Genomic DNA, 27,403 nt, shown 5'->3' with positions numbered 1-27,403 from the left:
TGTGAAGCCACACCGATACTACTTTCTCGTAGTTGTGTGATCTGATCTTGTTGTTTCTATCGTACGAGTACAATTGAAATAATTGGCTTGAGATTTCTATCTCCGATAGGCAAGATAAAAAGTAATCACAAACATTTTCGTCTATGCGTTTATGATTCCGCAATAACTTGTTTCGCTAGTCGGTTAAGTTTATTGTGAGGTGATTGATAATTCTAGGATGTTCTTCGGGAATATAAGTACGTGTTATCAATTGGTTCCTGTTCACCTTAATTTATCAAAATACGGAAGAAAACTCATAGGTATATTCATGGAAGACGGATTTATCTATTACAATAGACTTTTCTGAGTGATACAGATTTGTTTATTAAAGTCTTCGATTTTGGTTTGAAGCAACTCTTAGTTGTGGGTGAGATCATCTAAGGGAATCAGGTGCGTAGTATCCTGCTGGGATCAGAGATGTAGGGAGCATAACTGTACCTTGGATCAGTGTGAGATTGATTGGGGTTCAACTACAGTCCAGACCGAAGTTAGTTTGTAGTAGGCTAGTGTCTGTAGCGGCTTAATACAGTGTGTATTCAATCTGGACTAGGTCCCGGGGTTTTTCGGCATTTGCAGTTTCCTCGTTAATAAAATTTTGGTGTCTGTGTTATTTCTATTCCGTATTATATTTTGTTATATAATTGAAATTTCATAGGTTATGCGTCGTTCAATCAATTAGAATATCCGACCTTTTGGGTTGTTGATTTAAATTGATTGACACTTGGATATTGGTCTTTCGTACCATCCAAGTTATCTCTCTTTGATAAAGACTCGCAGATTTATATTTGCTTGAGTATAGATCAAAATGAGAGATCGAGACATTAACTCCTTTGATATACTTTTATCTAGATTGAGTCTGACTGTCTAGTTGATTCTCTAGAAAGTATATTGGAGTTTGTCCATACAGATTTCTAAGCGAAATATTGGGTGGTGTTGTTAGACCCCCGCTTTTTCAATCGTGAGGCTCCGTAATGTGTCTTATGTTGAGCACTAAAACAACCAAGTTGGTTATTTCTATGATCAGCTTTGTTGTTGTTGTTCCGTAAGGTAGTTTATGTCGAGCATAATCAACTAAATTAATCATCTTGTTTTAGTTATTTAGTTATGGCTCCATAAGTTTTCTTATGTTTGAGCGTTTTTGACTGGGTTGATTGTTGTCTCATGATTAACTTAGTCATTGCTCCATAGATTTTCTTATATTGAGTATGACTAATTAAATTGATTACTTTTTGTAGTTAATTTGGTTGTGTATTTCGATTAGGTTATTTATGAGTTCTCTTGTGATTAATCTAATGGAGTAAATTTGAGTCTCCATAAGTTCACTTATGATGAGAATTTCCGATTAAATCAATCATAGGTTTTTCTTGTGGTTAATTTAATTGAGTATTTTACGATTCAAATTCATATTCGTATGAGATTTTTTATGTCCAAAGAAATCCTTCTTTTCTTTTGAAATTAAGGTCGCTCTTGTTGTTCTTTCGGGAATGACATTTTATGGGGGAGAGTTCTTAATTGAACTTGCGCTTAATTTCCATATCTTTGTGGGGAGTTCGGCTGTGGAATATTATAGGGGTTATCTTGTATCTTTAAACTCCTTGATAAATGCATTTAGCTTCGGCTTTATGATTGCATCTAAAGAACAAGTTGATATCTGCTTTCTTTTAGTCATGAAATGTCTATTTCAGAAATTTCATTAGGATCCCGTTCTTGTACCTTTGCCAATTTTGTTGACAAAAGGGGGAGAATTAATGTGTAGTTCACACTACAAATACATATGGTTTTCGGATCATTATGTAAGGGGGAGTGGTTTCCATGTGAAATGGAGTATTGACTAAGGAGGAGTGATACATATCACCATAGTATTGTTGTCAAAGTTGTGATACAATTGAACTTTGATACTGTGTAATGATACTATGTCACAGTATAACAATGATCGAGAACTCTGTTTTCTCATTGTTATAGCTACGAATTTTCAACAACGATGATGCTAAACTTACAACCTTTGGGATCATTGGAGTACTTGGAAGTGACGAAGATTTCGAGTAATGTTGAATATTAGGCATGTGGAATAGGATCTTCAAAAATGTATTTATCTTTTTTGTATTCCATATGTATTAATAGTTTTGCCACTAAAATTGACAAAGGGGTAGATTGTTAGAGCATTGCTCGGTCGAACTCGCATGCGTTGCTATCTCAAGCATGTTTGACAATGTTAGTGATCAAAACTATAAGTCTTGATTTCTAGTCTACTATAGATAAGGTCTCGAACTAGGATATAAAGTGTAGTTGAGTTCAAGAAATCCATGGCAATCATCATACAAGACGAAGGACTACTCAAGGAACCGTTGGATCTTCATCAACTAAAAGGTATGTGGAGACTTGAACTTATCTATCACTCAGAAGTCTATCTACTCTATCTCCTATCTTGAGACAAAATTCGTTTTTCTATATAGACTTAGATTATACACATTTGGTATTTCGAGCCGAGTTTATGTCGCCTATCTATTTCTCGAAATATGTGTTGGTAAGCTTTCGCTTTAACCAAGTTCATCTTTACCTAGTGACGAAAGTCATGATATGTTTCAATCACTTTGAACATTGCTCTGACGAAAAATGGTTTGTGAATAACAACTATATAACGTCCTCTGAGAATGTTTCAATGATTGAAATGAGAGTTTAGACTATATAACCATTGATGGATATAAGCATTGTTGTGGAAACACATATATGTATAAGTCTTATTCCTTGAACCAAAGTTTGCGAACTTTGTTGATCAAGAGAACCGGAATTGTTTGTACAGTTTGCGAAATCAGTACGCAAACTCAATCCGCCAACTGGCGGAGGTTCTCGTCTGAGAATATCCATTTGAGTTTGAAAACTCACTCAGCAAGCTCAGTCCGCGAACTCAGTCCGCGAACTGGCGAAGTTCTCAAACCCGAGAATTTCTGCTTGTGTTTATGAACTCCTTCCGGGAACTTAAGTCCGCGAACTTGAGTAGGTTATGTCTAAAAGCGATTTTTCTTGAACTCATCTTTATATTGATTAAGGAATACTTTTGCAAACCGTGGATATAAAGTCCATGAACCGATTCAAGTGAATCAAATCATTTTTGTTTCGATTGTGTCTTGTGAAGTTACATAAGATCTAAGCAATTGAACAACCCTCTAACTAGTTCACTTGAGTCATTTTAACTAGTTATGGTGAAGAATAATATGGTTGATATGAAAGTAATCATATAGCTAACCATTTGGTTAATTATTGTTGAACCAACTAATGTACAAGTTTGGGTACGGTTACACGAACCTGGAAACGTGCATTACATGTGTGTATAACAAGCTATGTTTTCGATCTAACGGTTGATAAATATTATCTTGAATCTAATCAGGTTTTCATCTAACGGTTAATATTGAATGCTTTGTTACTAAGCTAACATTGATTGCAAACCCTGATTTGAAAGACTATATAAGGGAGAACTCTGGCAACTGGGAAACCTAATCCCCACACCTTACGTGTGATATTAATTGTAGCTAGAGTCGATTCTCCTTTAACCCTCTGGTTTTCTTTTCTCAAACCGGGTTAACGACTTAAAGACTTCATTGGGATTGTGAATCCATACCGATAGTACTTTCTCGTAGTTGTGTGATCTGATCTCTCTGTTTCTATCTTACGAGTACAATTGAAATAATTGGCTTGAGATTTCTATCTCCGACAGGAAAGATAAAAAGTAATCACAAACATCTTCGTCTCTTCGTTTGTGATTCCGTAATAACTTGTTTCGCTAGTCGGTTAAGTTTATTGTGAGGTGATTGATAATTCTAGGCTGTTCTTCGGGAATATAAGTCCGGGTTATCAATTGGTTCCTGTTCACCTTGATTTATCAAAAAATGGAACAAAACTCATGGTATATTCGTGGGAGACGGATTTATCTATTACAATAGACTTTTGTGTGTGATACAGATTTGTTAATTAAAATCTTCGATTTTGGGTTGAAGCAACTCTTAGTCGTGGGTGAGATCAACTAAGAGAATCAAGTGCGTAGCATCCTGCTGGGATAAGAGACGTAGGGAGCATAACTGTACCTTGGATCAGTGTGAGATTGATTGGGGTTCAACTACAGTCCAGACCGAAGTTAGTTTGTAGTAGGCTAGTGTCTGTAGCGGCTTAATACAGTGTGTGTTCAATCTGGACTAGGTCCTGGGGTTTTTCTGCATTTGCGGTTTCCTCGTTAACAAAATTCTGGTGTTTGTGTTATTTCTATTCTGCATTATATTTTGTTATATAATTTAAATATCATAGGTTGTGCGTCGTTCAATCAATTAGAATATCCGACCTTTTGGGTTGTTGATTTAAATTGATTGACACTTGGATATTGGTATTTGGTACCATCCAAGTTATCTCTCTTTGATAAAGACTCGCAGATTTATATTTGCTTGAGTATAGATCAAATTGAGAGATTGAGATATTAAGTCCTTTGATATACTTTTATATAGACTGAGTCTGACTGTCTAGTTGATTCTCTAGAAAGTATATTGGAGTTTATCCATACAGATTGCTAAGCGAAATATTGGGTGGTGTTTTTAGACCCCCGCTTTTTTAACTTAGTAATCTCTTTCCCCTGAACAATGCTTCTCCAACTAGCAGTACAACCATTTTTGGTCTTACTAGACCAGAAATCACCTTCTCTGAAATACTTAGCCTTCAAAAGGCTAGCCACATCAGAGTCAGGATCCTCACAGATCCTCCAGGCTATTTTTGCAAGCAAATCTAAATTATTTAGCTCCATATCTCTTAAACCTAGGCCGCCATTAACAATAGGACTACACACAGTTAACCAATTTATGTTATGCATATTCCTAGAGTCTTTATCACCTCCCCACAGAAAATTTCTCCTGAACTTGTCAATCTTATTAACTAAGCCTTTAGGAAATTTCAACATGGACATCACATGATTAAACACCGGGTCAAGAACAGATTTAATTAGGATAGATCTACCAGCTATGTTTAGAGATTTTGATTTCCATCCAACCATTATATTGCTAAGTTTTTCAAGCAAATCATTAAAAGTTTTTTCAGTCACTCTCCACCATTGCAAAGGTATGCCTAAATACTTACCTGGAGTCTTAGCAACTTGAAATCTTAGCGCCTTAGCCATTCCCATAGTAAAATTCCTACCCAGATTGCTAAAAGTCAGTAAAGTAGACTTAGCATCACTCATAGCCTAACCAGACCAGCAACTAAACTTATCAAGAATATATCTTAGATTGCAAGCATTTTTTTAATTATCCTTAAGGAAGATAACACTATCATCTGCATAAAGCGAGTGAGTAACCATAGGAGCTCCCTTAGCCACAGTGAAACCCTGCAAGAATTTATAATCAATACCATGTTGAATAAATCTAGACAAAGCTTCCAAACATAAAATAAAAATGTAGGGAGATAAAATATCTCCTTGGCGGATACCATTCTGAGAAGTAAATTCATTGCTAGGAGCACCATTAATTAGTACTTGGAAAGAGACAGAGTTTATGCAAGACATAATCCAGCCTACCACTTTATCATCAAAACCAACACACTTTAGGATTTTATCTATAAACGGCCAGCTGATCCTATCATAAGATTTATCGAAATCAAGTTTTAGAGCCAGTACCTTTTTTAGTCTTTAAAGAATGGATAATTTCATTGCAAATTATGGTAGAGTCAAAAATTGACCCACCCTTAATGAAAGCATGCTGGTTCTTAGAGACAATTTTATCCATAAAAGGTCAAATCATATTGGTCAGGATTTTAGTTATGATCTTCATAGCATAATTACAGAGACTAATAGGCCTGTAGTCTTTGACACTAGTAGAAATATTTTTGTTAGGTATCAAAGCTATAAAAGTTCTATTAAGTCTATGGTCAAGCACTCCTAGAGAGAAAAAGTCCCTAACTAACTTGATAATGCTTGGGCCAACAGTACTCCAGTACTTTTGAAAGAAAATCCCCTGAAAACCATCGGGCCCGGGAGCTTTAAGCGAACCTGATTGTCTCATAGCAGTTTTTATTTTCATGACCGAAACCTCCCTAGTAATAATACTATTGTCATTTTCAGAAATAATACTAGGAAACAAACTCTCAATTTCAGCATGATCTAAACTAGTAGTGGTAGAATTGAAAAGAGAACTAAAGTGGTTCACAATTTCCTTTTCAATATCTACACAGAAGTAAGACACTTACCAACATTATCTTTCAACATACAAATGGATTTCATTCTCCTTCTAACGAGAGTAGAAATATGAAAGAATTTCGTGTTAAGATCTCCATCTTTAAGCCACTCAACCCTAGACTTCTGTCTCCAGAAAATATCTTCCAACTTTAGCAAATTTAAATACTCACACAAACATTAACCATGTGACTTTTAGCTTTATCAGTAGGAGAGAAATCAAAAGCATTCTGAGCAAGATTTAAATTCGCAAGAGCATATTCAATCCTATTATAAAGATTACCAAAAACATTTTTATTCCAATTTTTGGTTTCTTTTTGAAGTCTTTCAATATTCTCAAAATAGTTATGGTTATTATTACTAGTGGGTCTATGCCAGTTCTCCTTAACCACATCAATATATCTAGTATCACTGACCCACATGGCTTCAAACCTGAATGATCTCTGTTTAAAAACCTTTTTAGGTTCAAGGTCAATCAGAAAAGCTATATGGTCCGAATTGAAATAAGATAAATGATATACCTGGGCATTTTTGAAACTCTTTCACCAATCCTCATTAGCCAAAACACGATCCAGCTTTTCCTTGATGTTTGCAAGTCCAGCCCTTCTGTTATTCCAAGTATATCTTGGCCCATTCGCCCCCAAATCAATCAAACCACATTGATTCATCACATCTTTAAGCTCCTGCAATTGACTTGCATAAGGCTCTTTTATACCAACTTTTTCATTCCTTGCGCCAATAGTGTTTAAATCTCCCATAACCATATGGCCTGCTTGATTAACTTCAGCAATGACACCTATTTCCTCCCAAATAGTCTTCCTGGTGACCTTATTAGTACTCCCATAAATTGAGGACAGGATCCATGGACTATTGAACTTGGCCGTAACAACTGCATGAATGGCTCACCTAGACACTTTAGTAGCCTCAATATCCACCTCATCCGGATCCCACAACAAACACATGCCCCCCTGAGAAACCTTCGGGATCAATCACAATGGACTCCATAAAACCCAATTGCCTAACTAAACCAACATCATGAGTAGCAATCACTCTAGTCTCTAACAAAGCCACAATAGTTGGCTTATGTATCTTAATTAACTTCTTCATAACACGAACAAAAGAGGGTTGGGCAGCACCCCTGCAATTCCAAATTAATATCTTCATGGACAAATTATCGATACAGTGTCCAAAACAAACAGACCTTGCAGGTCCTCTAGAGAGTGGCATCTCCATTCTCCTTGCAATCGCTGCCTTGTTCAACTCCAGAATTAAAATGAATTTTTTCTTGAACTGTCGTTGGTAGAAATGATCTGCATCTAAACGAGTATTGAACTTCATCTCGAACTTCCAAATATCATTTGTGCTTCTTATTAGTGCTGGAGTTTCCACCATTGGAGCCAATTACGCCACTAGTGTTGTTGCTTCTGGCCACATCTTTGACATGCATTCTAGTTCTTCCCTTTTCTGGTTTAGATACTCATACGGATCCATGTAAGTCCAATTTGAACGGGGGAAGCTTAACGGAATCAATACCTGATTGACTCTGTCCAAAAATACATTCCACTCCAGCTGCTCAGATGTGCGATGTCCTCCAGCATTTGAAGCCTTAAGTCCACTTGTGTTATTTGATCCATCACTAATTCTGTCAAATGATTTGCCATTGCTTGCAACTCCTCCTGAGCTCTTCGAACAAGAAGGTCTTCCACCTTCTAAGAAACTTTCAATGGTCTTAGAGAGACTTGAAGGTCTTCCACCTTCCAAGAAACCTCCAATGGTCTTAAAGAGACTTGAAGGTCTTCCACCTTCCAAGAAACCTTCAATGGTCTTAGAGAGACTTGAGAGAGTATTTGTTGGAACTGTAAGTTGTCCTCCATCTGATTTTCTGCTTCCATTACTGTCAGTAGAAACTATTTTTCCTTTCCCTTTATTTATAGGTTCACTAACAATAACTTGATTGTCATTTAAGACACCTCCATTACCAGAATTAATTGAATTATAACTCTTTCTATTCGAATTCCTTCCCTGATGTGCCTTTAATAAAACATCATTAGACACAGATCCACTAACATTATTCACTTCTCTGATTTGTAACTGGCTCTCCGACTTGTTAACATTCCCACCACTTGTAGCATTAATGATAGGGCTACTGTTACAAATTCTCACATTAATTGTCTCATGTTTGTCCTGACCAGTCATGTCCATTGCAGTTTGTTCAGTCAAAGAAACAAATATGTTGCTATTACCTGCACTTCGATTACCTTTGTTTTTTGTTACCAATTGCCACTGACCATTTGAGTCACCACCTCTAGCATTTTTCGAACCTCCACTAGTTTCGCTTTCCTGATTCACATCTCCTTTGTTACTCTCCTTCGGAGCAGCCTTACTAAAACCACCTCCTATGAACTTGTTCTTCCTCTTACCCACCATCATCCACGGGCCAAAGTTAGCCTCCACATTGACACCTTAGTTTGTACCTGAAACATAAGGAGGATTAGCAGTTGCTGGCTGAGCATGAACATTAGCAGGACAATTTTCTTTTTTATGTGTCATTTTTCCACATTGAAAACAAATCATATTCAAACCCTCATACTCCACTTTTTGAATGATAGATCTTGTCCTAACAAGAAGAACTAAAGGCTTATTTGTTGCAATTTCAACACAAACTCTGGCATACCTGCCCCTCAATACTTGACCAGTAGTATTATCAACCTTAATCAGTCTGCCTATTCTAGCTCCAACTTTTTCAAGAACTGATTTATCAAAATATTCAAGAGGGAGTTCAGGTAGCTTAGCCCATACAACAAAAGTGTTCACAGAAGCATTAGAAGACTTGAAATTTAGTGTCTATCTTCTCATAGAAAGATGATGACCACCAATAATGGGCCTTCTAATAAAACATACTTATAATTAGGGCTGTTCATGGTCGGTTTTGGTTCGGTTTCTAGCCAAACCAAAACCGAAACCAATACTATTGGTTTCTAAAAATCTAAACCAAACCAATCCATTAACCATTGGTTCGGTTTCCAAATGGTTCCAGTTGGTTTCGGTTTGTCCCAGTGGTTTTTGGTTAACCAATAATTATGTCAAACCAAAAAAAAATACACAAATTTACAGATAAAAAAATCGTAGTTGCCGATAGTATTGGTTTACACAAATATACAGACAAAAAAAAGAAAAATCAAGAATAGTTAAAGCTTACTCTAATTCTAGAGATCAAAATAATATATATAATATATCTTAATTTAGTTATTGACAAATAAAAAAGAAGGAAGACGGGAAGAAAAAAGTCGAGTAGCAGCAGCTGTAGCTGGGGGTGGAGAAGGGAGGCGGCTGAGAGAAAGAGAAAGAGGGAGAGTATCATAATGAAATATTATATTTAGGGTTTCTATTTATCCTCTAAATCAATGGGTAGAATCTAATACTTTTAAATCGACGGTAAAAACTAAGTTTAAAAATTAATCGGTTCCCCAATGGTTTTTGGTTCGGTTTTCAGGTCAAACCAAAACCAAACCAGTAATGTCGGTTTTTCAACTTTTTTTACCAAACCAATCCAAATCTAAATGGTTTGGTTCGGTTTCTTTCTTATTGGTCTGGTTCGGTCGGTTTCCAACGGTTAACCGACACCATGTTCAGCCTTACTTATAATCATCTGTACAATCAAATTTGAATAAGAAAAAATCATTACCGAGATCAAGTATTTGAATCTTATCTGTAGGCTTCCACAATTCGTTCACTTTATAAGAAATGAATTTAAAACCTACCGTTTTCCCAACAACTTTACCAATTAAGCAACGCTTCCATGGCTGAATTATGCACCTCTGAGTATCGATGTCCAAGTTAATAGATGGAATTCCATCCGCAGTACCATCTTAACCAATCACAAAGTCGTTGCTTCCTTCCATTTCCAACTCCTGTAGACCCCATTCTTGAAAACAGTTTTCCCATCTCAATTCAGAATTGATAAAAACATCCCTGTAAGATGCAGGTTTAGCAGATCTATGTTGAGAAATTCGAATTCCAGGCTGAGAATCTCCACTCCTTCCTAAATCCAGATTATCCTTACACATACCATCAATACTCTTGTTATTCCTTTCTTCATTCAAACTGTTCGTCTTCTCCAAACACATCTGTGAATCAACCATCAACTCATCTTGAACACTAGAAGCCCTTGATTTATCAATATTTCGTCTATTTTGAGACCCACGTGGATCAATTGATTCTTCAATCATGGGTTGATGAGTGTTAATCATCACGACCGATTTTTCGCCCAATTCACGCTCCCTCTCTCTTCATAAACTGGTTTCCTTACTTGTTTCCAGTTTGATTCTAGAATTTCATTAACTGGTCCCACCAGTACATATCAATATGTATTATTGGACTACCTACTATTTTTTTCTTCTTCCGTACATATTTTCTCTGAGTACATACCAATATGTACTGCTGGATCAATATGTACTGTTGAATCATACATTTTTTCCTTTAGTACATATTTCCCTTCACTACATATCAATATGTAATGTTGGAACAATATGTACCGTGGGATCATACACATTTTTCTTCGGTACGTATTTTCTTCAATACATATTAATATGTAGTGTTGGATAAATATGTACTGTGGGATCAGATAGTTTTTCCTTTAATACATATTTTCCTTCAGTACATATCAATCTGTACGACAAGATCATACATATCAACATGTATTGTTTCTAGCGACTAACAAATATCTTCTTCTTCTTCTTCACCGGTTCTCGGAGATTTTTTATTTCGATGTCCTAATTTGATTTTAAATTTTCAGTTTTAGGTGATTATTGATAATTGATTTTTGTTTCTAGTTGTGATTTTCAGTTTTCTGATTTGATTTCAGTTTTTGATTTTCAGTGCTCAAGTTTTTGATTTGGATCTGGAAGTAGTTTTGATTTCTGGTTTTGAAAAACGAAGTAGTTTTTGTGAATGAGCAACGTAGATTTGGAAGCATATGTTTCTGTGATGAGCTATTCAAAACTTTTTTGGACCGGCGGTTAAAACATTTTCCCCGCTGGACTTTAGGATAAACTGGGTCGGGTTTTATGGACCAACCAACAAAGTTATCCTCAGAAAATCACTAGAAATCTCTAGATTTTCCAATAATCTCCGGGAGTCTATAGAAATCTCATTTGATTACCCAAAGTGACGTCACATATGAAACATCCACATTCACCATTGGAGAACCTCTAAAACTAGAGATGTCTTCCAAAATAACTGTCATATCGTCCTCACATTGGAGGGTTGGAGATGATTTTGGTTAAAATTATGCATGCTTTCTATGTGGCTCAACATAAAATCTAATAAAAAGAAAAACTATTTTTTAACCATTATTTATCTAATTATTAGTATTATTTTAAAACAAAAAGGAAAAAAAAACCTGATAAAAAGGAAATTCAATTTTATTACGAATAATTAAAACTATGCACTGTTGGGGATAATTTATGTGGTTATTTTTTATTTTACTACATGTGTAAATCCTAGGAAATAAAAACCAAAGCAACGAGGAAGAAAGTTATGGAATTTTTTTCTTGGTTTTTGAGAAAGGGATATATTAAGAGGCTGCAGATATCATAACTATAACTGCTTCTCCAGAAATTGATCCCAAAAGTCCGAAGTAAAAACATTTTGCTTCACGCAAATTTAACCTTTTTGCCTCTAGAAATCATTTTAAATTTTTTGTTCCCAGTCCTTTGGGAAGTCGAAAAATTAACATCCAATCATTGTAAATATTGTGTTCCCAACCCTTTGAGAAGTCGAAAAGTTAATATCCAAACATGCTACAACTGTTGTTTGAAGGTAGGGAAAAAATTTAGGGTAAAGGATACCACAATTACCCGCAACATGATTAAATACCTGATATGCTTCAAAGTTTCAAAAAGAAAAGACTAAGAACTTCTCCAATGGTAGTTGTGTATGTTTCCTAGATGGCGACACAAACAAGATATCCTCATTCCAATTTTTCCTTAAATTTAGGGAGGAAAAATAGTTCATCTCTAATAGTGTTGTTTGTGATTTTTTAAGGATTGAATATAATTTTTTTTTCTTAGTAAATTTTAGATTTTATTATAGCTAAAAAGTGTTATTTAATATAGTGAAATTAATTTATGTAAGCAAAAGCTTAGTAGGATAGCTTGACCTTGACATTGTCAAGATAAATATCTAAAACTAGACATTCACCTTCACTAATAAAAATTAAGTCATGTCATTTTCACATTGATTTAAGAAATTGGTGTTGGAGAAGAATTTTAGGAAAAATAAATGTGTATCGTATGTGGACCTAGACATTTATCTTCACATATAATCAATTGGAGAAGCTCTAATAAATTGATTAAAGTTAAAGACAATTAATATAGACTGGTGATAGACTGGTGTCCAAACGAGTAAAACCGGTCCTCCTTATAGCACCCATCATAAAAATGGAGACTTGGATTCTGAGTAGGCAAAACCAGAACCAACCGCAGACACAGCACTCCCTGTCTGATTCTTCTCCTCATGTAACTCAATAACTCTCTCACAGGCATGCTCTCTCTACCTTGCTTTGAAGTTACTGTATTATTTTCTTGGCTCTTTCAGACTTCTAAGAGGTTTCATTCTTTTGTTCTTTAGAGAAGATTATTATTGCTTTTGAAGGTGGGTCGTATTTATTTTTATTTTTTGTTTTGGCACTTCTCTTTATTGACCTAGAATGAAAATAAGGGCTCCTTAGAGTGATTAGATGCTTAAGCTTAACTAGATCCAAAGAAAATAGTAATGGGGGGTCTTATTGTTCTTTCAATAAATTTTTCTTCTTTGTGAGATCTGAACAGATAACAGGACCACTGCCCTAATAAGTTTCCACTTCTTTAGTTCAAGATCTGTTCTATCAATCTTTTTCCAGGTTTTCTTAGTTATATGAGTCTTTCCGAGTAGTTTAATGTTGATTGTTCCTTTGATGTTTTACGTTTTTTAAGAAGCGCAATGTTACAAGGTGAGAAATAAAAATGTGGCTTTTTTTTCTATATATTTGTTGCTGAATATATTTTCACATATTTCCACTGGTGACAGGATTTGAAACTGTGTTTCATTCTAAGGCATAACTTGTATCCATGCGCATCACATTTTACTGCCTCACCTGTTAGAGTGAATTATATACATGTTTATTTTTCCAAAGAGGAGTGAGCACATTCTTGATTGAAGGCGAATCAAGAATGATAACCTTCATCAGATTGCTCAATAACGTTTCCATTCTTAAATTTGTCAGAGTGCTACACTTTTTTTTAAAACCTTGTTTTCCTTATTTTCATCTTTTGCAGTGTTGCACATGAATCAATGGGCTTAGACACAGAACTAGACTTTGAAAAGTATTGCAAAGTAGTCGAGGTCCCAAAACATGGTGGTCCTTCACGCCGCCGTAAAGGGAGAAATGTAGATAACAGGGATGAGAGAGGAAAACCCACTGCGAGAAGCTCCCTCTCGCGACTGGGTGGAAACTTATCGGATATCAGCTTTAATAAATCCTTGAGTTCTTCCTGCAAGGTCAAGTCCTCTGGGGCTTCTATGTTATCAGGTAATGAAGCATCTAAGAGGGGTTCGGTATATCAAAGCTCAACAGAAGTACGGAGATTGAAAAATATGGGATCTGTTCAAGTAAGAGAGAAGATAGAACTGTCATGTAGAAATGATACCACATCATCTTTTAAGATCATCGAATCTTTGACTCACCCAAATGAGGAGGCCAAATCACCCGTGGAGGAGAAATCATCTCCAGTTTCTTGCTACAATCGGGATTCAAATCCAAATTCCATGACAGTTACTAAGCCAAACAATATCAGCAGTCTTCAGCCTGGCCTACTTTGTGTTTCGGCTGGAGATGTCTCATCAGATGGCTTTTGTGAAACCCTTATGGACTCGGACGACAGAAAACATATCTCGGGAGCTGAGAGTGCAATAAGAGGCTCAACAGACAGAAAGAGCTTCAAATGCGGGCGGACAGCGGATCCTCTTAAAGATGGTAAAAGTTCATTGGAAAATAATACGGTATTCAGTTTGCACAAATCATCGTCTGAAAAATTAGGAATGCCTTACTATTCTTCTACTAATAGACTTGAAAGTGATCGGTGCTCTAAAGCTGACCCTAAAGCTCGTTTCAGCCATTTTAGACGGATGTTAGATCCTTTCATGAAATCTAAATCGTTGAGAAGTCCATCAGTATATGTACCACACGCAAGTGAAGAAGTATCCACCATTAAGAGGAGTAAGACAATTTGCAAATCTTTATTGAGTGACTTCTCAAACACAGCTCATGAGTTAGAAACTAGTTCCTTGTTCGTCGACCATTGTATGGGCACAGCTTATTCTTCACCTGCACACCTTCATGGCCAGCTTAAGTTGGAACATAAACACGGGATCCCATTTTTTGAGTTCTCGTTGAAGGATCCTGAAGAAGATGTCCTAGCAGCCAAGCCACGGAGGGCGGACAGTACTTCCAATTGGGTTTATACATTTCATTCTGTAAACAATTGTAAAAGGAAGAGCAGTAATAGAAGTCCATGGGGTGCGAAGGAGAGGCAGAAAGATGACTCAGTGGTTGGGCAGATGCAAGCCTCCAGTTATTTGTGTTCAGATCTCAGAGAAAATGGAGATTTGGATAATTCGATGATGTCAGAATTTGTGTTGTATGATATAGCACATGCAAGGAAAATCTCTCGATGCTGTTCTTCCACTGACAGCAGTAAACCACCAGCAGAAGTGGCCAAGGGTAGTGGCACTACTTGTAAGACGCGGAGCATGGTTGTGGACAACCATCCTGATATGTCGGAGGAGGTACTGGCACCTCACGAGGATCCATTGAATCACAGACATGAAATTAGACACTCATCTGGCAGTGTCAGTGATTCTGGTAACCCACTGACTTACCCTTGGGCACTTGGTGATTTGCTTCCAAACCTTGAAATTGCAGGAATTGTAATACAAGTTCCATTTGAAAAGAGAGAGAGCTTGAAGGGGGGCAAACAAGATGATATTGCTTGTGTGGGTTATAGCCGAAACTCGTTGGTTTTCCCAGGAGTAAATAACAGAAGTAACGAGAGCTTAGCTCCGAGTACAAGAAGAAGAAGCTTGGCAAATGTGACGGTGGTAACACCATCTGGGACTCACGGTTTACCTTCTAGTGAAAAAGGCGGGGCTGGCCCGTCACCGTTGCTAGACCGATGGAGATCAAGTGGAGGTTGTGATTGTGGCGGTTGGGACATGGCATGTCCACTTCTTGTTTTAGACAGCGCGAGAGTTCAAAACATTGCAGGTGGTAGTGGTCTTCGATTGATGGACGATAAATGGCCTTTAGAGCTTTTTGTTCAGGTATCTTTCCTGTATAGGTGCAATGTGTTGTTATATGTACTATAAGGGAAACTTATTTAAATACCCCTCAAAATCTACCTCTTGAAATATACCCTTGTTCAACTTTTAAAAATACACCCCTACCTTCTAAAAGTGGAAGCAACTTGTGCTAGTTGCTTCCAGAAGTGACAATAACCATAATCTTAGTTTATGTAATGCAGTGACAGTAACTATAATGCTAGGACAGATAAGGACCCATATTTTTATGTCCTAAATTAAGTAGTGTTCAGAACACTTTTTACCCAACCCAACCCCACACCACACACACACAAGCATTGAAGTTGGATGGGTTCTTCAGATTAATGCAGGCTAGCAGATCTTCTGTACTGTTTGTTTGCTTATTAGTGGTACTAAAGATTCTAATATTCGTAAAAGATGGATTCAACTTTCTAGACCTTTTTTCTTTAGTAGCACTGCCGAGAGGCATCTTTTTGAGGAATTGGTAGCTATTTTTCGTACTTCATCATCTTTGGATCCAATGGTTTTGTTTCTTAATTAACTGAATCTGGTGTTACAAGCTAATATCAGTCTCTCACGAGTTGCTTCTTTCTGATTGTTCACAGAAATCTAAAGAGAAAATTCCAGCATTGACAATAAAAGCTATTAATGATGGGCAGTATGCTGTTGATTTTCATGCCCAGTTGTCCAAGTTGCAAGCTTTCTCTATTTGTGTTGCCATCTTGCATAGTTCTGATGTGTCTACTACTGAAGTATTTGGATATGAGAAGGATGCGAAACAAAGGTTGCATTGCAATTCGCTGAAGGTGTTACTTGAGGAGGAAGTGAGGTTCCTAATTGAAGCAGTTGCAGAAGGGGGGAAAAGGAAAATAACAAAGACAAAGGAAGAACATCCTCCGTCTTTCTTACTCAATCCACCCTTTTCTCCGATCGGTAGAGTATAAAAAGATAAAACCGTCACAGCTATAACATTGATTTGCTAATTGGACTACAGAAGAGAAAACAGCAAATGTAGATTGAGTTAAGATCAGTAGTTAGACTACTTGTTACTCCAACCTCCCACCTTGAGATTTCTGAACGGTCGGCTAGATGCAGTCAAAACCAATTGTGCAGTAATTAATAAAGATTAAAGATCGTAGCACTGGTACTGCCTGCATGAGTATCATTCTTCGGCTAAAATTCTTTGTAATACCCTTTCTTTCCATCATGATTTTGTCAGCAACCTTGTCCATATTTTCTTTTAAATACACCCACGGGTAATTATGATCTTGTACTGTTGTAAGAACCTGAGTGTACCATTTTTTTGCGGATTGTATCATTGAAATTAAGCAGAAATACAGGATTATTAATTATCCGTTTCCAAAACCAATAAAATCCTATTGAGATTCTTGTATAGAAAAAAAAAACACTATATGAAGTTCTTTTGCTTTTCTTCTAAATGTACTGAAACTGTACAGGTCTTGCGAGTCTGATCTTACTAGCTTCACCGGAAATCCATTGCCGGCACAAAAACTTGACAAAAGCTTGTAATGACTAGCTGTTTTTTGACGTGAAATGAGCCACTGATTCTTGTCCATAAAAGCTTACCATCTTGAATCTGTGAACTCTGCAAGGGCTCAAGAACCTATCCAAGAAGATCCACCATTGTTGCATAATGTCCCATTACGGGGTAAAAATTCTCTGGTCATGTAATAAAAATTCTGCGACCATGCACTAATCGCTGCAAGATAAAAAGCGTACATCAGGATCTATTCCTCTCTTCAGCATGTTGAAAAAACCCATCAGTGCACCCTCTCCACATAACTGCACTTGGATGCCATGTATTAAAGTAAGATTTGTAGTTAGACGAATAGGGTACAGTAGTTATTTAAGATGGCAAGAAACTACCAAAACAATACTCGACTAATTCAAAATTCTTTTTCTTCTTTTGCCACATAAATAAATAAGTCACAGGTTCAATTTGCCAAAAAGTGACAGTTTGCAAGAGAATTTACAGTTCTTATCAAGTATCGTCAGCAAGAGGCATATCAAGCATCTACAGCAGGAGGCAATTAAAATAAGTACTTTACCTGAATATGACCTTAACTGGGACTTGACATGATGCAATTCCTACACCTACGATAGGAATCATTAAGCTGTGACTTCAATTGCTTCACTGTCAGATTGGCCGACTTCAGATTCCAAATGATTAGAACTTACTTCCTAGTCTATGTTTGGCTGAATTACGTAACACATGCAACAACATCATTCCTTGATCTCACATGCAGTCAATCCTCAGCTTATCTTTACGTGATACTCATAATTCTCATTTCATTGAAACAAGAATAATAAAGTCTGGTAAAAAAAAAATTCTATCATTTTTGGTTGAGTTTTAATTTCTTTTCTTTGTACAAGCAATACAAAGATTATGTAGAATAGTGGCAAAAGGAACTTACACGCAAGGGACCCAAAAGAGAATGTTTACAGCAAAGATTGGAAAACATGTAATTGGTCATCAGTGGCATTTCTCAACAACTGGTCATAATACTTCACTGATATGATTAACATAATGAACAAAACAAGATATAAAGAGAGAATGAGTTTACATATGTGAATTTTGTATAGCCACGGAAAGTGAGTATACTTTATAATACATAATAGAAGACATTATAAGGCAAAGAGAAAACTTACATATACAATGGGCTCCATACCTACATTATTTCGAAGTTACATTACCCTATGGAGCTCAAGCCTCACGATGGTTTTAGGGAGTGGTATTAATAGTGGAAGAAGATAATATTCTTTTCAAGCCTTGGTGGTGGTTATGATGTATATCATACACTGCAAGTTAACAAAACGACTCTATGCACTAAGACGTACATAGGACCGATGCCTATCAAACTTCAGGTGTCAATCGATAATCCATTGTTAGCATAAGAAAGGTGTGAAAAGAACAAACACGACTTGCTTGAAGTTTCTAAAGCCTTGGTGGTGGTCACTAAGACTACATAGGACCAATGCCTATCAAACTTCATGTGCCAATTGGTAATCCATTGTGGCTGCTTATTTCATTTTTCAGAAATTCGATAATCTGGTAATAAACTAGATAACAAGAGCAGTGACATACCACATGCATCCTCTCTATATCCTCAAAAGTTGTGCCGACCAATCGTAGAATGTTTCATGCTGCCTCGAGCAGTATTACTGCTACTACGACTACACTTTTTCTTTGCAAGAAGCTGATTCCTGATCAGTTTCTCATTTGTGATGGATTCTCGAATGCTATTGTGAAGCATATCACACACTTCATCAAGAGCAAGCATTGGAAATGGTTCCTCAATGAGAACACCAACCTGCATTAAGCCGTAAAACCAAATATATTACTGTACTTATTATGGCAGAAATGGCAGAAAATTAATATGAGAGTAGAAAAGCTTCATTTTCAGATACTTGCTGGTTGGATTTCAATGTAAACCACCCACCATTTCGCCAATTGTAAACAGAAAAAGAGAGAATTTTTCTTAACATGCAACTTATTCTGGCACCATACTGTTGTGGACCTAACATGAAAATAATTACAAGGGCTGATTTGTGACAATTAAAATGTACATCACCATCACTTCCAAGCTGATTGAAATGTAGGTGTTTTCTAAATAAGACCTTTCACCATTAGGTTTTATGGGGCTACAAGTTAAACGTTTGTAAGGATATGATTATAATTCTCATTGATTCTAGAATCCCAAAGGCATGGTATAAATGTAGTGTAGGAATCATAAAGAAGAAAAGGTTGGGACTAGTAAGATTCCTAAGAGAATTTTTTTTGAAGCAGGGAACCTAGTACCAAGAGGCGAAAGAACGCTATAGGTATCATTATACGCAACAGCCCCGTAGATTTTAAAATTTTGAAAACAGAAAAGTAAACACATAGATAACCACTAATATTACCTCTTCAATACAGAACAAGGAAGCAGCACTGATAAAAGTAGCAGGAACAACGATCCAGTTACAATCATCCCAAAGTATTATGGGAAGAGTAAGATGCCAGAGCACCAGAAACCTTGAGGTCAAGCGAGTGTATGATAGGGGGATCGGAATACCCATAAGCTGCTCACAGACACCAATGCCTTCATGTAAACAGGATAACTTTGACTCCTGCATGCAGGGTAGTAAGCCTGTATATTATTTTAAAGGCAATAAAACAATTTCCTAGCACAAGCTCATCCTATTATACTAAAAATAACCAACTCTTGCTCGTACATAATAGATTTTATGGTAGTACAGATTTCACAGAAACTTTTTTTGTTATTAAAGTACATATAAGCCTTTAGAAACCAAAACTGTTGTGTTTTTATTTCACTTAGAGAAAAATTCTATGCTGATGAATTAATCCGGAATGCTTAACGGCATACAGTAAAACTGAAAACCTTAAAAATACGTATAGGAGATTGAAATGCAAAACAAACAAACAGCAGCGTTTCTTTTTTTCGGAATTACCAAGACACTGCGCTTTGACTCCTCCAAGTGTAACAACTGAAGGCTTTGAGAGATGAACTCAATGATGCAACGAGGTCTATGTGGTGCACCAAGAATGACAGCCAGATCATCCTCGTCAAGCAGATGTTGCAGGTCTTTTACAAAATCTGAGCCATAAATTACATGACACTGCATCAAACAATAGAAAAACAAAAATATCATTGATCGTAGACATGTTTCGAATGAAAGATTTAACCTACCCACACATAGAAAGTCTAATAACAGTAGTAATGGAATAAGTGAAATGAAGGACTAAATTATACTACTTAAGAAAGAAACCTTGAGGGCAACTGGAAATGCCATTATGTACTGCATCAATGCATTCTTTATGGCTGTATTTGTATCATTGTCACTCCTATCAACAACACTGGCAACGACTTGTCGCGCAAACTCACTTGTCCCAGCGATGACTTTAGTCCAAGCCTTCCTCCCTTCTTCAAACCTCGAATAAGATGCCTCGGTACGAAATACTAGTAAAAGAGCAAGAGCTGGTGCTGTTAACTGATACGGCAATGGTGACGCTCTCAAAATTGGGAAGAAATCCGGCAACAAGTGCCATGTAGACACGGCAGAATTATAAGTTGCTACAACTGCGGCAACAGATGTGAAAGCAACGACTGGTGGGATTAAAGAGAGAACTACTCTGGAAGATAGACTGGACATGAAATGGCGAACATGACGGAGAGAACTTCGGTGTTGAACCCAATCCTCATGGTTGTATAGAGATCTCTTCTTTTGCATCCGCTCCTCTTTTATACCATCTGCCCAATCAGGAATAACTCTCAAAATTGATGATAGGCTAATTACTGTTTCTTTATTTTGAGATTTTAGAGATGAACAAACATTATTATTCTTTGGATTGGTGATGAACTTGTAGGGGGGGAGTAATGGAGAGTAAATTCTAAGGACTCTGCTACTGATACTGGTATAATGAGAAAAGGATGATAAATTGAATGGACAATTGGAGATATTTGATACTTCTTTCATTTGTGGAGTCTTTAGCTTTTCGAATTTAGGGTACCAAGATTTTTGTTTTTCTCTCTTTGAGAAAGAAATATGGAACAAGATGGTGGTAAAAACAATAATACTGGGAAAACATGATATTTTCTATTTTTCTTTTAACTTCTGCTGGGAGGAAGTATGAATGAATGGAGATGAGTTTGCGTGTGGGAGAGGAATGTTTGTGAAGGAGAATTTCACACTTGTTATATTATTTTAGTTTAGTTTTTTTCTTTTTGGAAAGGAACATTTGAACTAGAAATTATAGAAAGGAAACAGTTTTCCAATGTATCCGGAAGCTGACTTTCCATTCTTTTGATACACTAAATTTATTTATTTTGGAATGGCAAATTTTATTAATTAAATAACATAGTACAAGAGAATCTTATAATTTCATTTTTGACAAAAACATTGGAAGTAAGACTAGATTTTGAAATTCTTTGCTGATTATTAGAAGACATGTGCCTAAGATGCTTTATCTGAGCTTCTTTAGCAATGTAATCCTGCTGCATAGTTATATTTCCTATTTATATACTTTACCTGAGCCTGTGGAAGATTTTCCAGTATTGAGATAGTTCCTGAATGGTATTATCCGCGTTCCAAGGAGAATCTTTGCATATCTTGTTGATCGTTTCTGCCAGTGATTTGCAGTCTGTTGCTATCGAGACACTAGATAATATATTTTCAGTTAATCATGAGGATGCTTTTAACAAGGCTTTTGATTCTGCATGAAAAGCTGAGGAGGCCCACCCCGATCCCGCTGCAATATGCACGAAAGATTTGTTGTCCACAGAGTAAAGTAGAAAGGAATAACCCATTGTTGAATCTTCTTTTTTATAAGCCGCATCAATAAAGATTATCCAGTTCGACTTTGAGTCGGACCATTTATCCTTGGGGATATTTCTTTCTCTATTCCTCATTTTTTGTTGGATCTTTCCTTGAAAATTCTGGTGCAGGAATTTATTGATTTGCTCTATGAGTTGGTTCGGATTTGGAATGATTTTTTCGAAAACCATCGAACATCTGTACTTCCAAATAAACCAGGATATAGTTGCGATTTTATCCGACCATTGTATGAATTCTTGATCCGTGATCCACTCATTTATCCAATTAACTATGGAGTCCGAACCAATTCTCGTATTCACTGCTTCAAGAGAGACCAAACTAAACGGCTCTTGCAAATGGGAAAAACCTAAATAAGTGTTGTTCTGATTCTTGTTCATGTGAATCGCACATTGGACACTCTGTATTTTTGTTTGTATTATGAGCTCCGAGTCTTGAATTCGTTGGGAGAGCTTTTTGAGCTAATTTCCAGACAAATAATTTGATTCTCGAGATTACTTGTATCTTCCATAATTTTTGCCATGGAAAGGTATTTAGGTTATTGTGTTCTTGGTTTTGATTTATGAGAAAGTTATACACATTTTTTGCCGAGAAAATTCCGGAGGGATAATGTTGCCATCTTATTTTGTCTTGTTCTTGTCTTTTCGGAGAAATGGCTAGAATCTTATATTTTATATCTGGTTCAAAGTAGGTATTGAGCATGTCTTGAACCCAAATATTCACGAGTTATCAAATCATTTACCCTCTGCGGAACAAGGTCTTGAATATTAATGGTTTTTGAATAACATCTGTATTAGGCACCCATTTGTCTTCCCAAATTTTTGTAGAAGCTCCATTTTTTACTTGCCAGATAAATTACCTTTAATGAGCTCCAACCCCTTTTTTATGCTAGTCCGAATCCATGATAATTTAGAAGACCTAAAGAATTCCAAAGGATGAGAGTTTTGGGAAGTATTTTGTTTTGAGAAGTTGAGCCCAAAGTTGATTTTGGTCTGAAATGAGCCGGCGGGCTAGTTTGGTTAGGAGAGCTATGTTAAATTGGTGTGGGTTCTTGATACCTAGACCCCCTTGAGAAATAGGCTTGCATATGTTGATCCAGGCCTTTATATAACCACCTCTGCTCTTGGGTTTATTTTTATTCCACCAAAAGTCTCTTTGGATTCTGTTTATTTGATCTAGTGTTTCTTTAGGGAGAAAAAGTACTTGCATCTGGTAAGTTGGAAAGCCTTGAAGGATGGACTTTATTAGAACTGTTCTACCAGTTTGAGAGAGTAACTTAGATTTCCAACCTTGAAGAGTGGCATAGTATTTTTGTAGAAGAGGTTGAAAATTTTCTTTTCTATTTTTATCAAAGAAAAGAGGGGTTCCTAGATATCTATCATTTTTTTGTCATTAAGGGAACTTTTAGGATCCTCGCAATGATTTTCCCATATTTCGGGTGAATTCTAGGACTGAAATAGATACCGGATTTTTGGAGGTTTACCATCTGACCTGTAATCTCGCCAAGGTCAGCTCTTGTGAATAAAAAGCAGTCATCTGCGAAGAAAAGGTGCGAAATATTCGGGGCATCTTTATTTACCTTGAGGCCCGAAATTTTCTTTTCGGAAACTGCTTTCTCTAGGAGCTAGAAAGAATCTCCATGCATATTAAGAACAAGTATGGTGAAAGCGAGTCACCCTGTCTTAGGCCTCTAGAAGTGGAAAAATTTGGACCCGAAGAGCCATTTAGAAGGATAGAAAAATGAAGTGGTTCAAATGCACTGCATTATGAGGTTAACCCACGAATGACCAAAACCAAACGCTGATAGAGCCGATTTGATGAAATCTCACTCTACTCTGTCAAAGGCTTTTGAGAGGTCTAATTTTAAAGCAAAATTTCCTTTTGTAGCTTTTGAGTTTTTCATAGAGTGAATAAGCTCACGTGCAATGATAATGTTATCCGTGATTTTGTCAACCGGGAAGAAAAGCAGATTGATTAGGGGATATCATCTTGTTTAAGATATACTAAACTTACTTGCTAACCCAGCTAGAGCATCCGCTACTCTGTTGAGTTTACAAGGGACATATTTACATATAGGTTGTTGGAAAGCGAAATACCTATTTTATAGTCATTTACATAAGGAAATTGTGTCCAATTAATGCTAGACTATTCTCAATTGATTGCGGTTACCAAAGAGAGGTTGTCAGAAACGAAAAGTGGGTTTTACAGCTGGTGATTAGTGAAAAGACGAGGGTACCCAAATATACCTCAATCTAAAACTTTTCCACCTATAAGTCCTTTCTCCGAAAGTGATTGTCTATGGACTGAGTCGAGACAATACAACTAATCGGTTCACACTTCGTATGATCGTTTATGGATACGAGATCGAGACAATACGATAACAAGATAACTTGTGTGATTGACTACGGATACAAGATCGAGACAATACAACAATGATGTATGTTTACTTGATAAAAGGTTCGGACTTAACCAAACACAATATGATTTCTATCAAGTAAATAGGAACTAACGTTTGTGGATTTTACTTCTAATTATAATAAAAACAATTATAATTGCGGAAATAGAAAAGTAAAAGACACAACAAGATTTTGTTAACGAGGAAACCACAAATGCAGAAAAACCCCGGGACCTTGTCCAGAATTGAATACTCTCAGGATTAAGCCGCTATACAAAATGTAAACCAACTTCGTATAATTGAGACCAAGCAACTAAACCTATAGTTCACTTAGTTCCATCTGTATCCATGCGCCTCCAACTTGCAATAAGTCACACACTTGGAACAATTCCTTTGGCTCATATTTTAAACAGTAAAAGAACAACAAATCTGTTCGGTAACAACTCTTTTCAATCAACTTGATATGAGTTTGACAATAGGCTCTTTCGTTTATCCCAATAAACTCCTTTGTCAGGTCCTTAGATCTATCCAATAACAATTACCAAAGTAATTGTCAAGATTTTGCAATCAATACTTTGAATCACAAAGAATTGTATTGATGCATATCTACTCAACTAATCAATCAAATCTATCACAAAGATAAACGATTATAGTTGGATCCTTTTCCAGCCGAAACAAGTTTTGTGCAGACCAAAGATTATGAACCCAAATATCTTCTTTGTCTTCAAATCTTCTTTGATATTCAATAAACACGTGCGCACAATCAACTTGAATCTCTTGTGATCAATCACACACAGAACGGAGTCTGTTAGCAATGGATTATCACAAGACGTCTTTAGAACTACAAACTGTCTAAAGATCCCCTTCGAAACTTCGATCTAGTTTGAGTGAGTCTTATATCAGAAAAGAAGATTCTCAAGCATAAAAAAACTAGGTGCAATCAAAGTTCAATAACCGTTAGTCAATCAAATCAATGGAAAACTAATAATAAACTGCAATTATCTAGTTTCCCACCAACGGTACTAATAGAGCTTCTCAACCCCAAAGAAGTCTTTAAACCGAGCGGTCGTAAGAGATTTCGCCTAATTAGGTTACTTTCCTCTCCGAATACGCGGCTCCACCAGTAAAAACACAACTAGGTAGTTTTGCTGGCTCTGATGATTAGTTTGCTTGAAATGCAAACTTCAATATTAATAGACCAAGGAATTTCCAAAACCGAATATTCTCAAAGATATGCAATAAACACCAAATCGGTTTTCATAATTCCTGGAAATACTCTGTCTAATTAATGACCGAATTCTCAGTAGAAAATCTCCAACTAGTGAATGCACATTACGAATTTTTGTTTTCTAAAGATATGCATTTTAATTGATGGAAATTAAAAGCATATAAAACTAAAAACCTTAATTAAAATATTCTCAATTTATTTCGATCCGGGATTCTCCTTTAGTTATTAAGGAATATCTTTGAACAATAAATGATAAGAGTTATTGCACATGTTCAAAGTATGTCGACATCTTTACTTTGTAAATCCTTTTTCATATTTAGAATCTTGGAATCGATTTGCCACACTTCCAAACAAGTTTAGAATTGGTTCATCCGACTTCCAAGAACTATGTGATTGACTATCCTATCAAATCACAAAACATAGGTTTCACGGTTCTACCAAAACAAGTTTCGGCTCTACCTCCATGTGGGTACTAGAATTAGTAACGCTAGTTACCAAAACTTGGTTGACTAGGTACTAGGATCGGTTCCCACATATATATGGTATCTAACTTGTATTTGTTGCACATGCTCATAGGATCGGTTCCCAATAACTAAAAACGTGTTGCACATGTTCATAGGATCGGTTCCCAATAACTAAAAACTTGTTGCACCTCTTACAAGGATCGATCCTCATTTTTTGATCGGTTACGCCTCTTAGTAGGATCGGTCCCCCAATGTTTAGAGTTGGTCATACCAATTACAACAAATCGATCATACCATCTCAGGTGATTACTTAAGATCTGTTTCACTAATAAAAGTCATACCAATACATAAGTCATGCCTTGTGAATAGTTTTACCAAGAACATAAGCAAGTCATGAGAGGTTATACTAAACACACATATTGGTAATCTAAAGATTTGCAATGAATAACAATACTAATAAGCCTAGCGATTTCCCTTTCGATTCATAAAACAAGTTTATGAATTGTACTTCCTTTAAACGAATGGAAAACATTGTTTCCTAGGACAAAATCTTCACCCATACCTATACATAATCACAATAACATTCATACAATTATGTCGATGTCTTATATACAAAGTTCAAAAGATAAGCGTTATACTTCGTGTTGTATTCCTTAATACTATGTGTAACTAGTGTATAAACATTCACAGCTTCGCAGTTATGTTTTCAATATGCACGACTCTAAAGATACGTTAGGGAACGAAACAGTTCAAGTCAAATATTACTAACCTCAAGTGGAAGGATGATGTCGTCGTTTTAGCTCCTTACTTCTTCACATTCTTCAAGTCTTCACGTAATACTTGTAATGTCTCATATCATAATACTTTCAAGCTAACCTATACGAAGTTGACTCTAGTAAATAATCAAGCGACTCTTTAAATGAGTTTTGGTCCACTAAAATATGTCAACCAAACTTGACATACCAACGCTTTGTGGGTTCAACCGAGCTATGCTCTAACAATCTCCCCCTTTGTCAATTTTAGTGACAAAACTCTTCAATCATATGGATAAAAAAATTACAAGAATTTATTACACATAGATGGATTCCCAAATTCAACAACACAATAACCTGTATACATTCAATTCATAAATGCCATTGTTGACATTATAATAACAAATCTAATACTCCCCCTAAAGGTAAGATAGGTAGATTTTCAATCCACACGTCTTTGTTATTTCCATTATCATATGATATGTTACTCCCCCTTAGTCTATGCTTTACTCTTTTCGTTAGATATAACCTTTAAGCATCATTGTCCTTTCCTTAATGATATCAAATCAATACAAATCAATATCACTTGTTTACTCCATATATTTCTCCCCC

General features: G+C 36.2%; 3 protein-coding genes across 13 annotated transcripts; 1 reads left to right on the top strand and 2 right to left on the bottom strand.

The window, feature by feature from the left end:
• Positions 1-5,355: 5,355 nt before the first annotated feature.
• LOC113302539 lies at positions 5,356-8,937 on the bottom strand. Its single transcript, XM_026551462.1, has 2 exons — positions 6,763-8,937; positions 5,356-5,398 (listed from the first exon to the last, which is right to left on the bottom strand). Exon 1 carries the CDS (start codon positions 8,669-8,671, stop codon positions 7,643-7,645), a length of 1,029 nt encoding a protein of 342 aa, XP_026407247.1. The 5' UTR covers positions 8,672-8,937; the 3' UTR covers positions 5,356-5,398; positions 6,763-7,642.
• A 3,707-nt stretch (positions 8,938-12,644) lies between these two features.
• On the top strand, positions 12,645-16,950 carry LOC113306963. 3 transcript variants are annotated; one of them, XM_026555884.1, is made up of 3 exons: positions 12,645-12,782; positions 13,558-15,601; positions 16,204-16,950. In XM_026555884.1, the coding sequence occupies exons 2-3, from the start codon at positions 13,574-13,576 to the stop codon at positions 16,540-16,542; spliced, it is 2,367 nt and encodes a 788-aa protein (XP_026411669.1). In that variant the 5' UTR covers positions 12,645-12,782; positions 13,558-13,573; the 3' UTR covers positions 16,543-16,950. The 3 variants fall into 3 exon arrangements, with proteins under 3 accessions (XP_026411669.1, XP_026411668.1, XP_026411670.1); XM_026555883.1 differs by having other exon boundaries at positions 12,647-12,895; XM_026555885.1 differs by lacking the exon at positions 12,645-12,782 and adding an exon at positions 12,922-13,232.
• Positions 16,897-21,280, bottom strand: LOC113306964 (UPF0187 protein At3g61320, chloroplastic-like). 9 transcript variants are annotated; one of them, XR_003338939.1, is made up of 8 exons: positions 20,390-21,280; positions 20,072-20,239; positions 19,523-19,729; positions 18,705-18,930; positions 18,269-18,446; positions 18,034-18,129; positions 17,668-17,932; positions 16,897-17,401 (listed from the first exon to the last, which is right to left on the bottom strand). XR_003338939.1 is itself a non-coding variant. In XM_026555887.1 (5 exons), the coding sequence occupies exons 1-4, from the start codon at positions 21,095-21,097 to the stop codon at positions 18,727-18,729; spliced, it is 1,287 nt and encodes a 428-aa protein (XP_026411672.1). In that variant the 5' UTR covers positions 21,098-21,280; the 3' UTR covers positions 16,897-17,401; positions 18,705-18,726. The 9 variants fall into 9 exon arrangements, 3 of the variants coding, with proteins under 3 accessions (XP_026411672.1, XP_026411673.1, XP_026411671.1); XR_003338936.1 differs by having other exon boundaries at positions 18,269-18,930; XR_003338937.1 differs by having other exon boundaries at positions 16,897-17,318; positions 18,269-18,930.
• Between the last annotated feature and the right edge of the window lie 6,123 nt (positions 21,281-27,403).

Source organism: Papaver somniferum, chromosome 8, assembly GCF_003573695.1.
Source record: "Papaver somniferum cultivar HN1 chromosome 8, ASM357369v1, whole genome shotgun sequence".
In the NCBI taxonomy this organism is placed as follows: Eukaryota; Viridiplantae; Streptophyta; class Magnoliopsida; order Ranunculales; family Papaveraceae; genus Papaver; species Papaver somniferum.
The sequence above is the reverse complement of the archived record's forward strand: the minus strand, read 5'-3'. Positions and strand labels throughout refer to the sequence as shown.

What these genes read in the sequence shown, in the direction of transcription:
- LOC113302539 (XM_026551462.1), bottom strand. Translation starts at nt 8,671, where the DNA reads ATGATGGTGGGTAAGAGGAAGAACAAGTTCATAGGAGGTGGTTTTAGT.
- LOC113306963 (XM_026555884.1), top strand. Translation starts at nt 13,574, where the DNA reads ATGGGCTTAGACACAGAACTAGACTTTGAAAAGTATTGCAAAGTAGTC. An exon ending in CTTTAGAGCTTTTTGTTCAG is followed by an intron (nt 15,602 to 16,203) that starts GTATCTTTCCTG and finishes GATTGTTCACAG; the next exon opens with AAATCTAAAGAGAAAATTCC.
- LOC113306964 (XM_026555887.1), bottom strand. Translation starts at nt 21,097, where the DNA reads ATGAAAGAAGTATCAAATATCTCCAATTGTCCATTCAATTTATCATCC. An exon ending in CATTTCCAGTTGCCCTCAAG is followed by an intron (nt 20,240 to 20,389) that starts GTTTCTTTCTTA and finishes TGTTTGATGCAG; the next exon opens with TGTCATGTAATTTATGGCTC. An exon ending in CCTTGTTCTGTATTGAAGAG is followed by an intron (nt 18,931 to 19,522) that starts GTAATATTAGTG and finishes GGCTTAATGCAG; the next exon opens with GTTGGTGTTCTCATTGAGGA.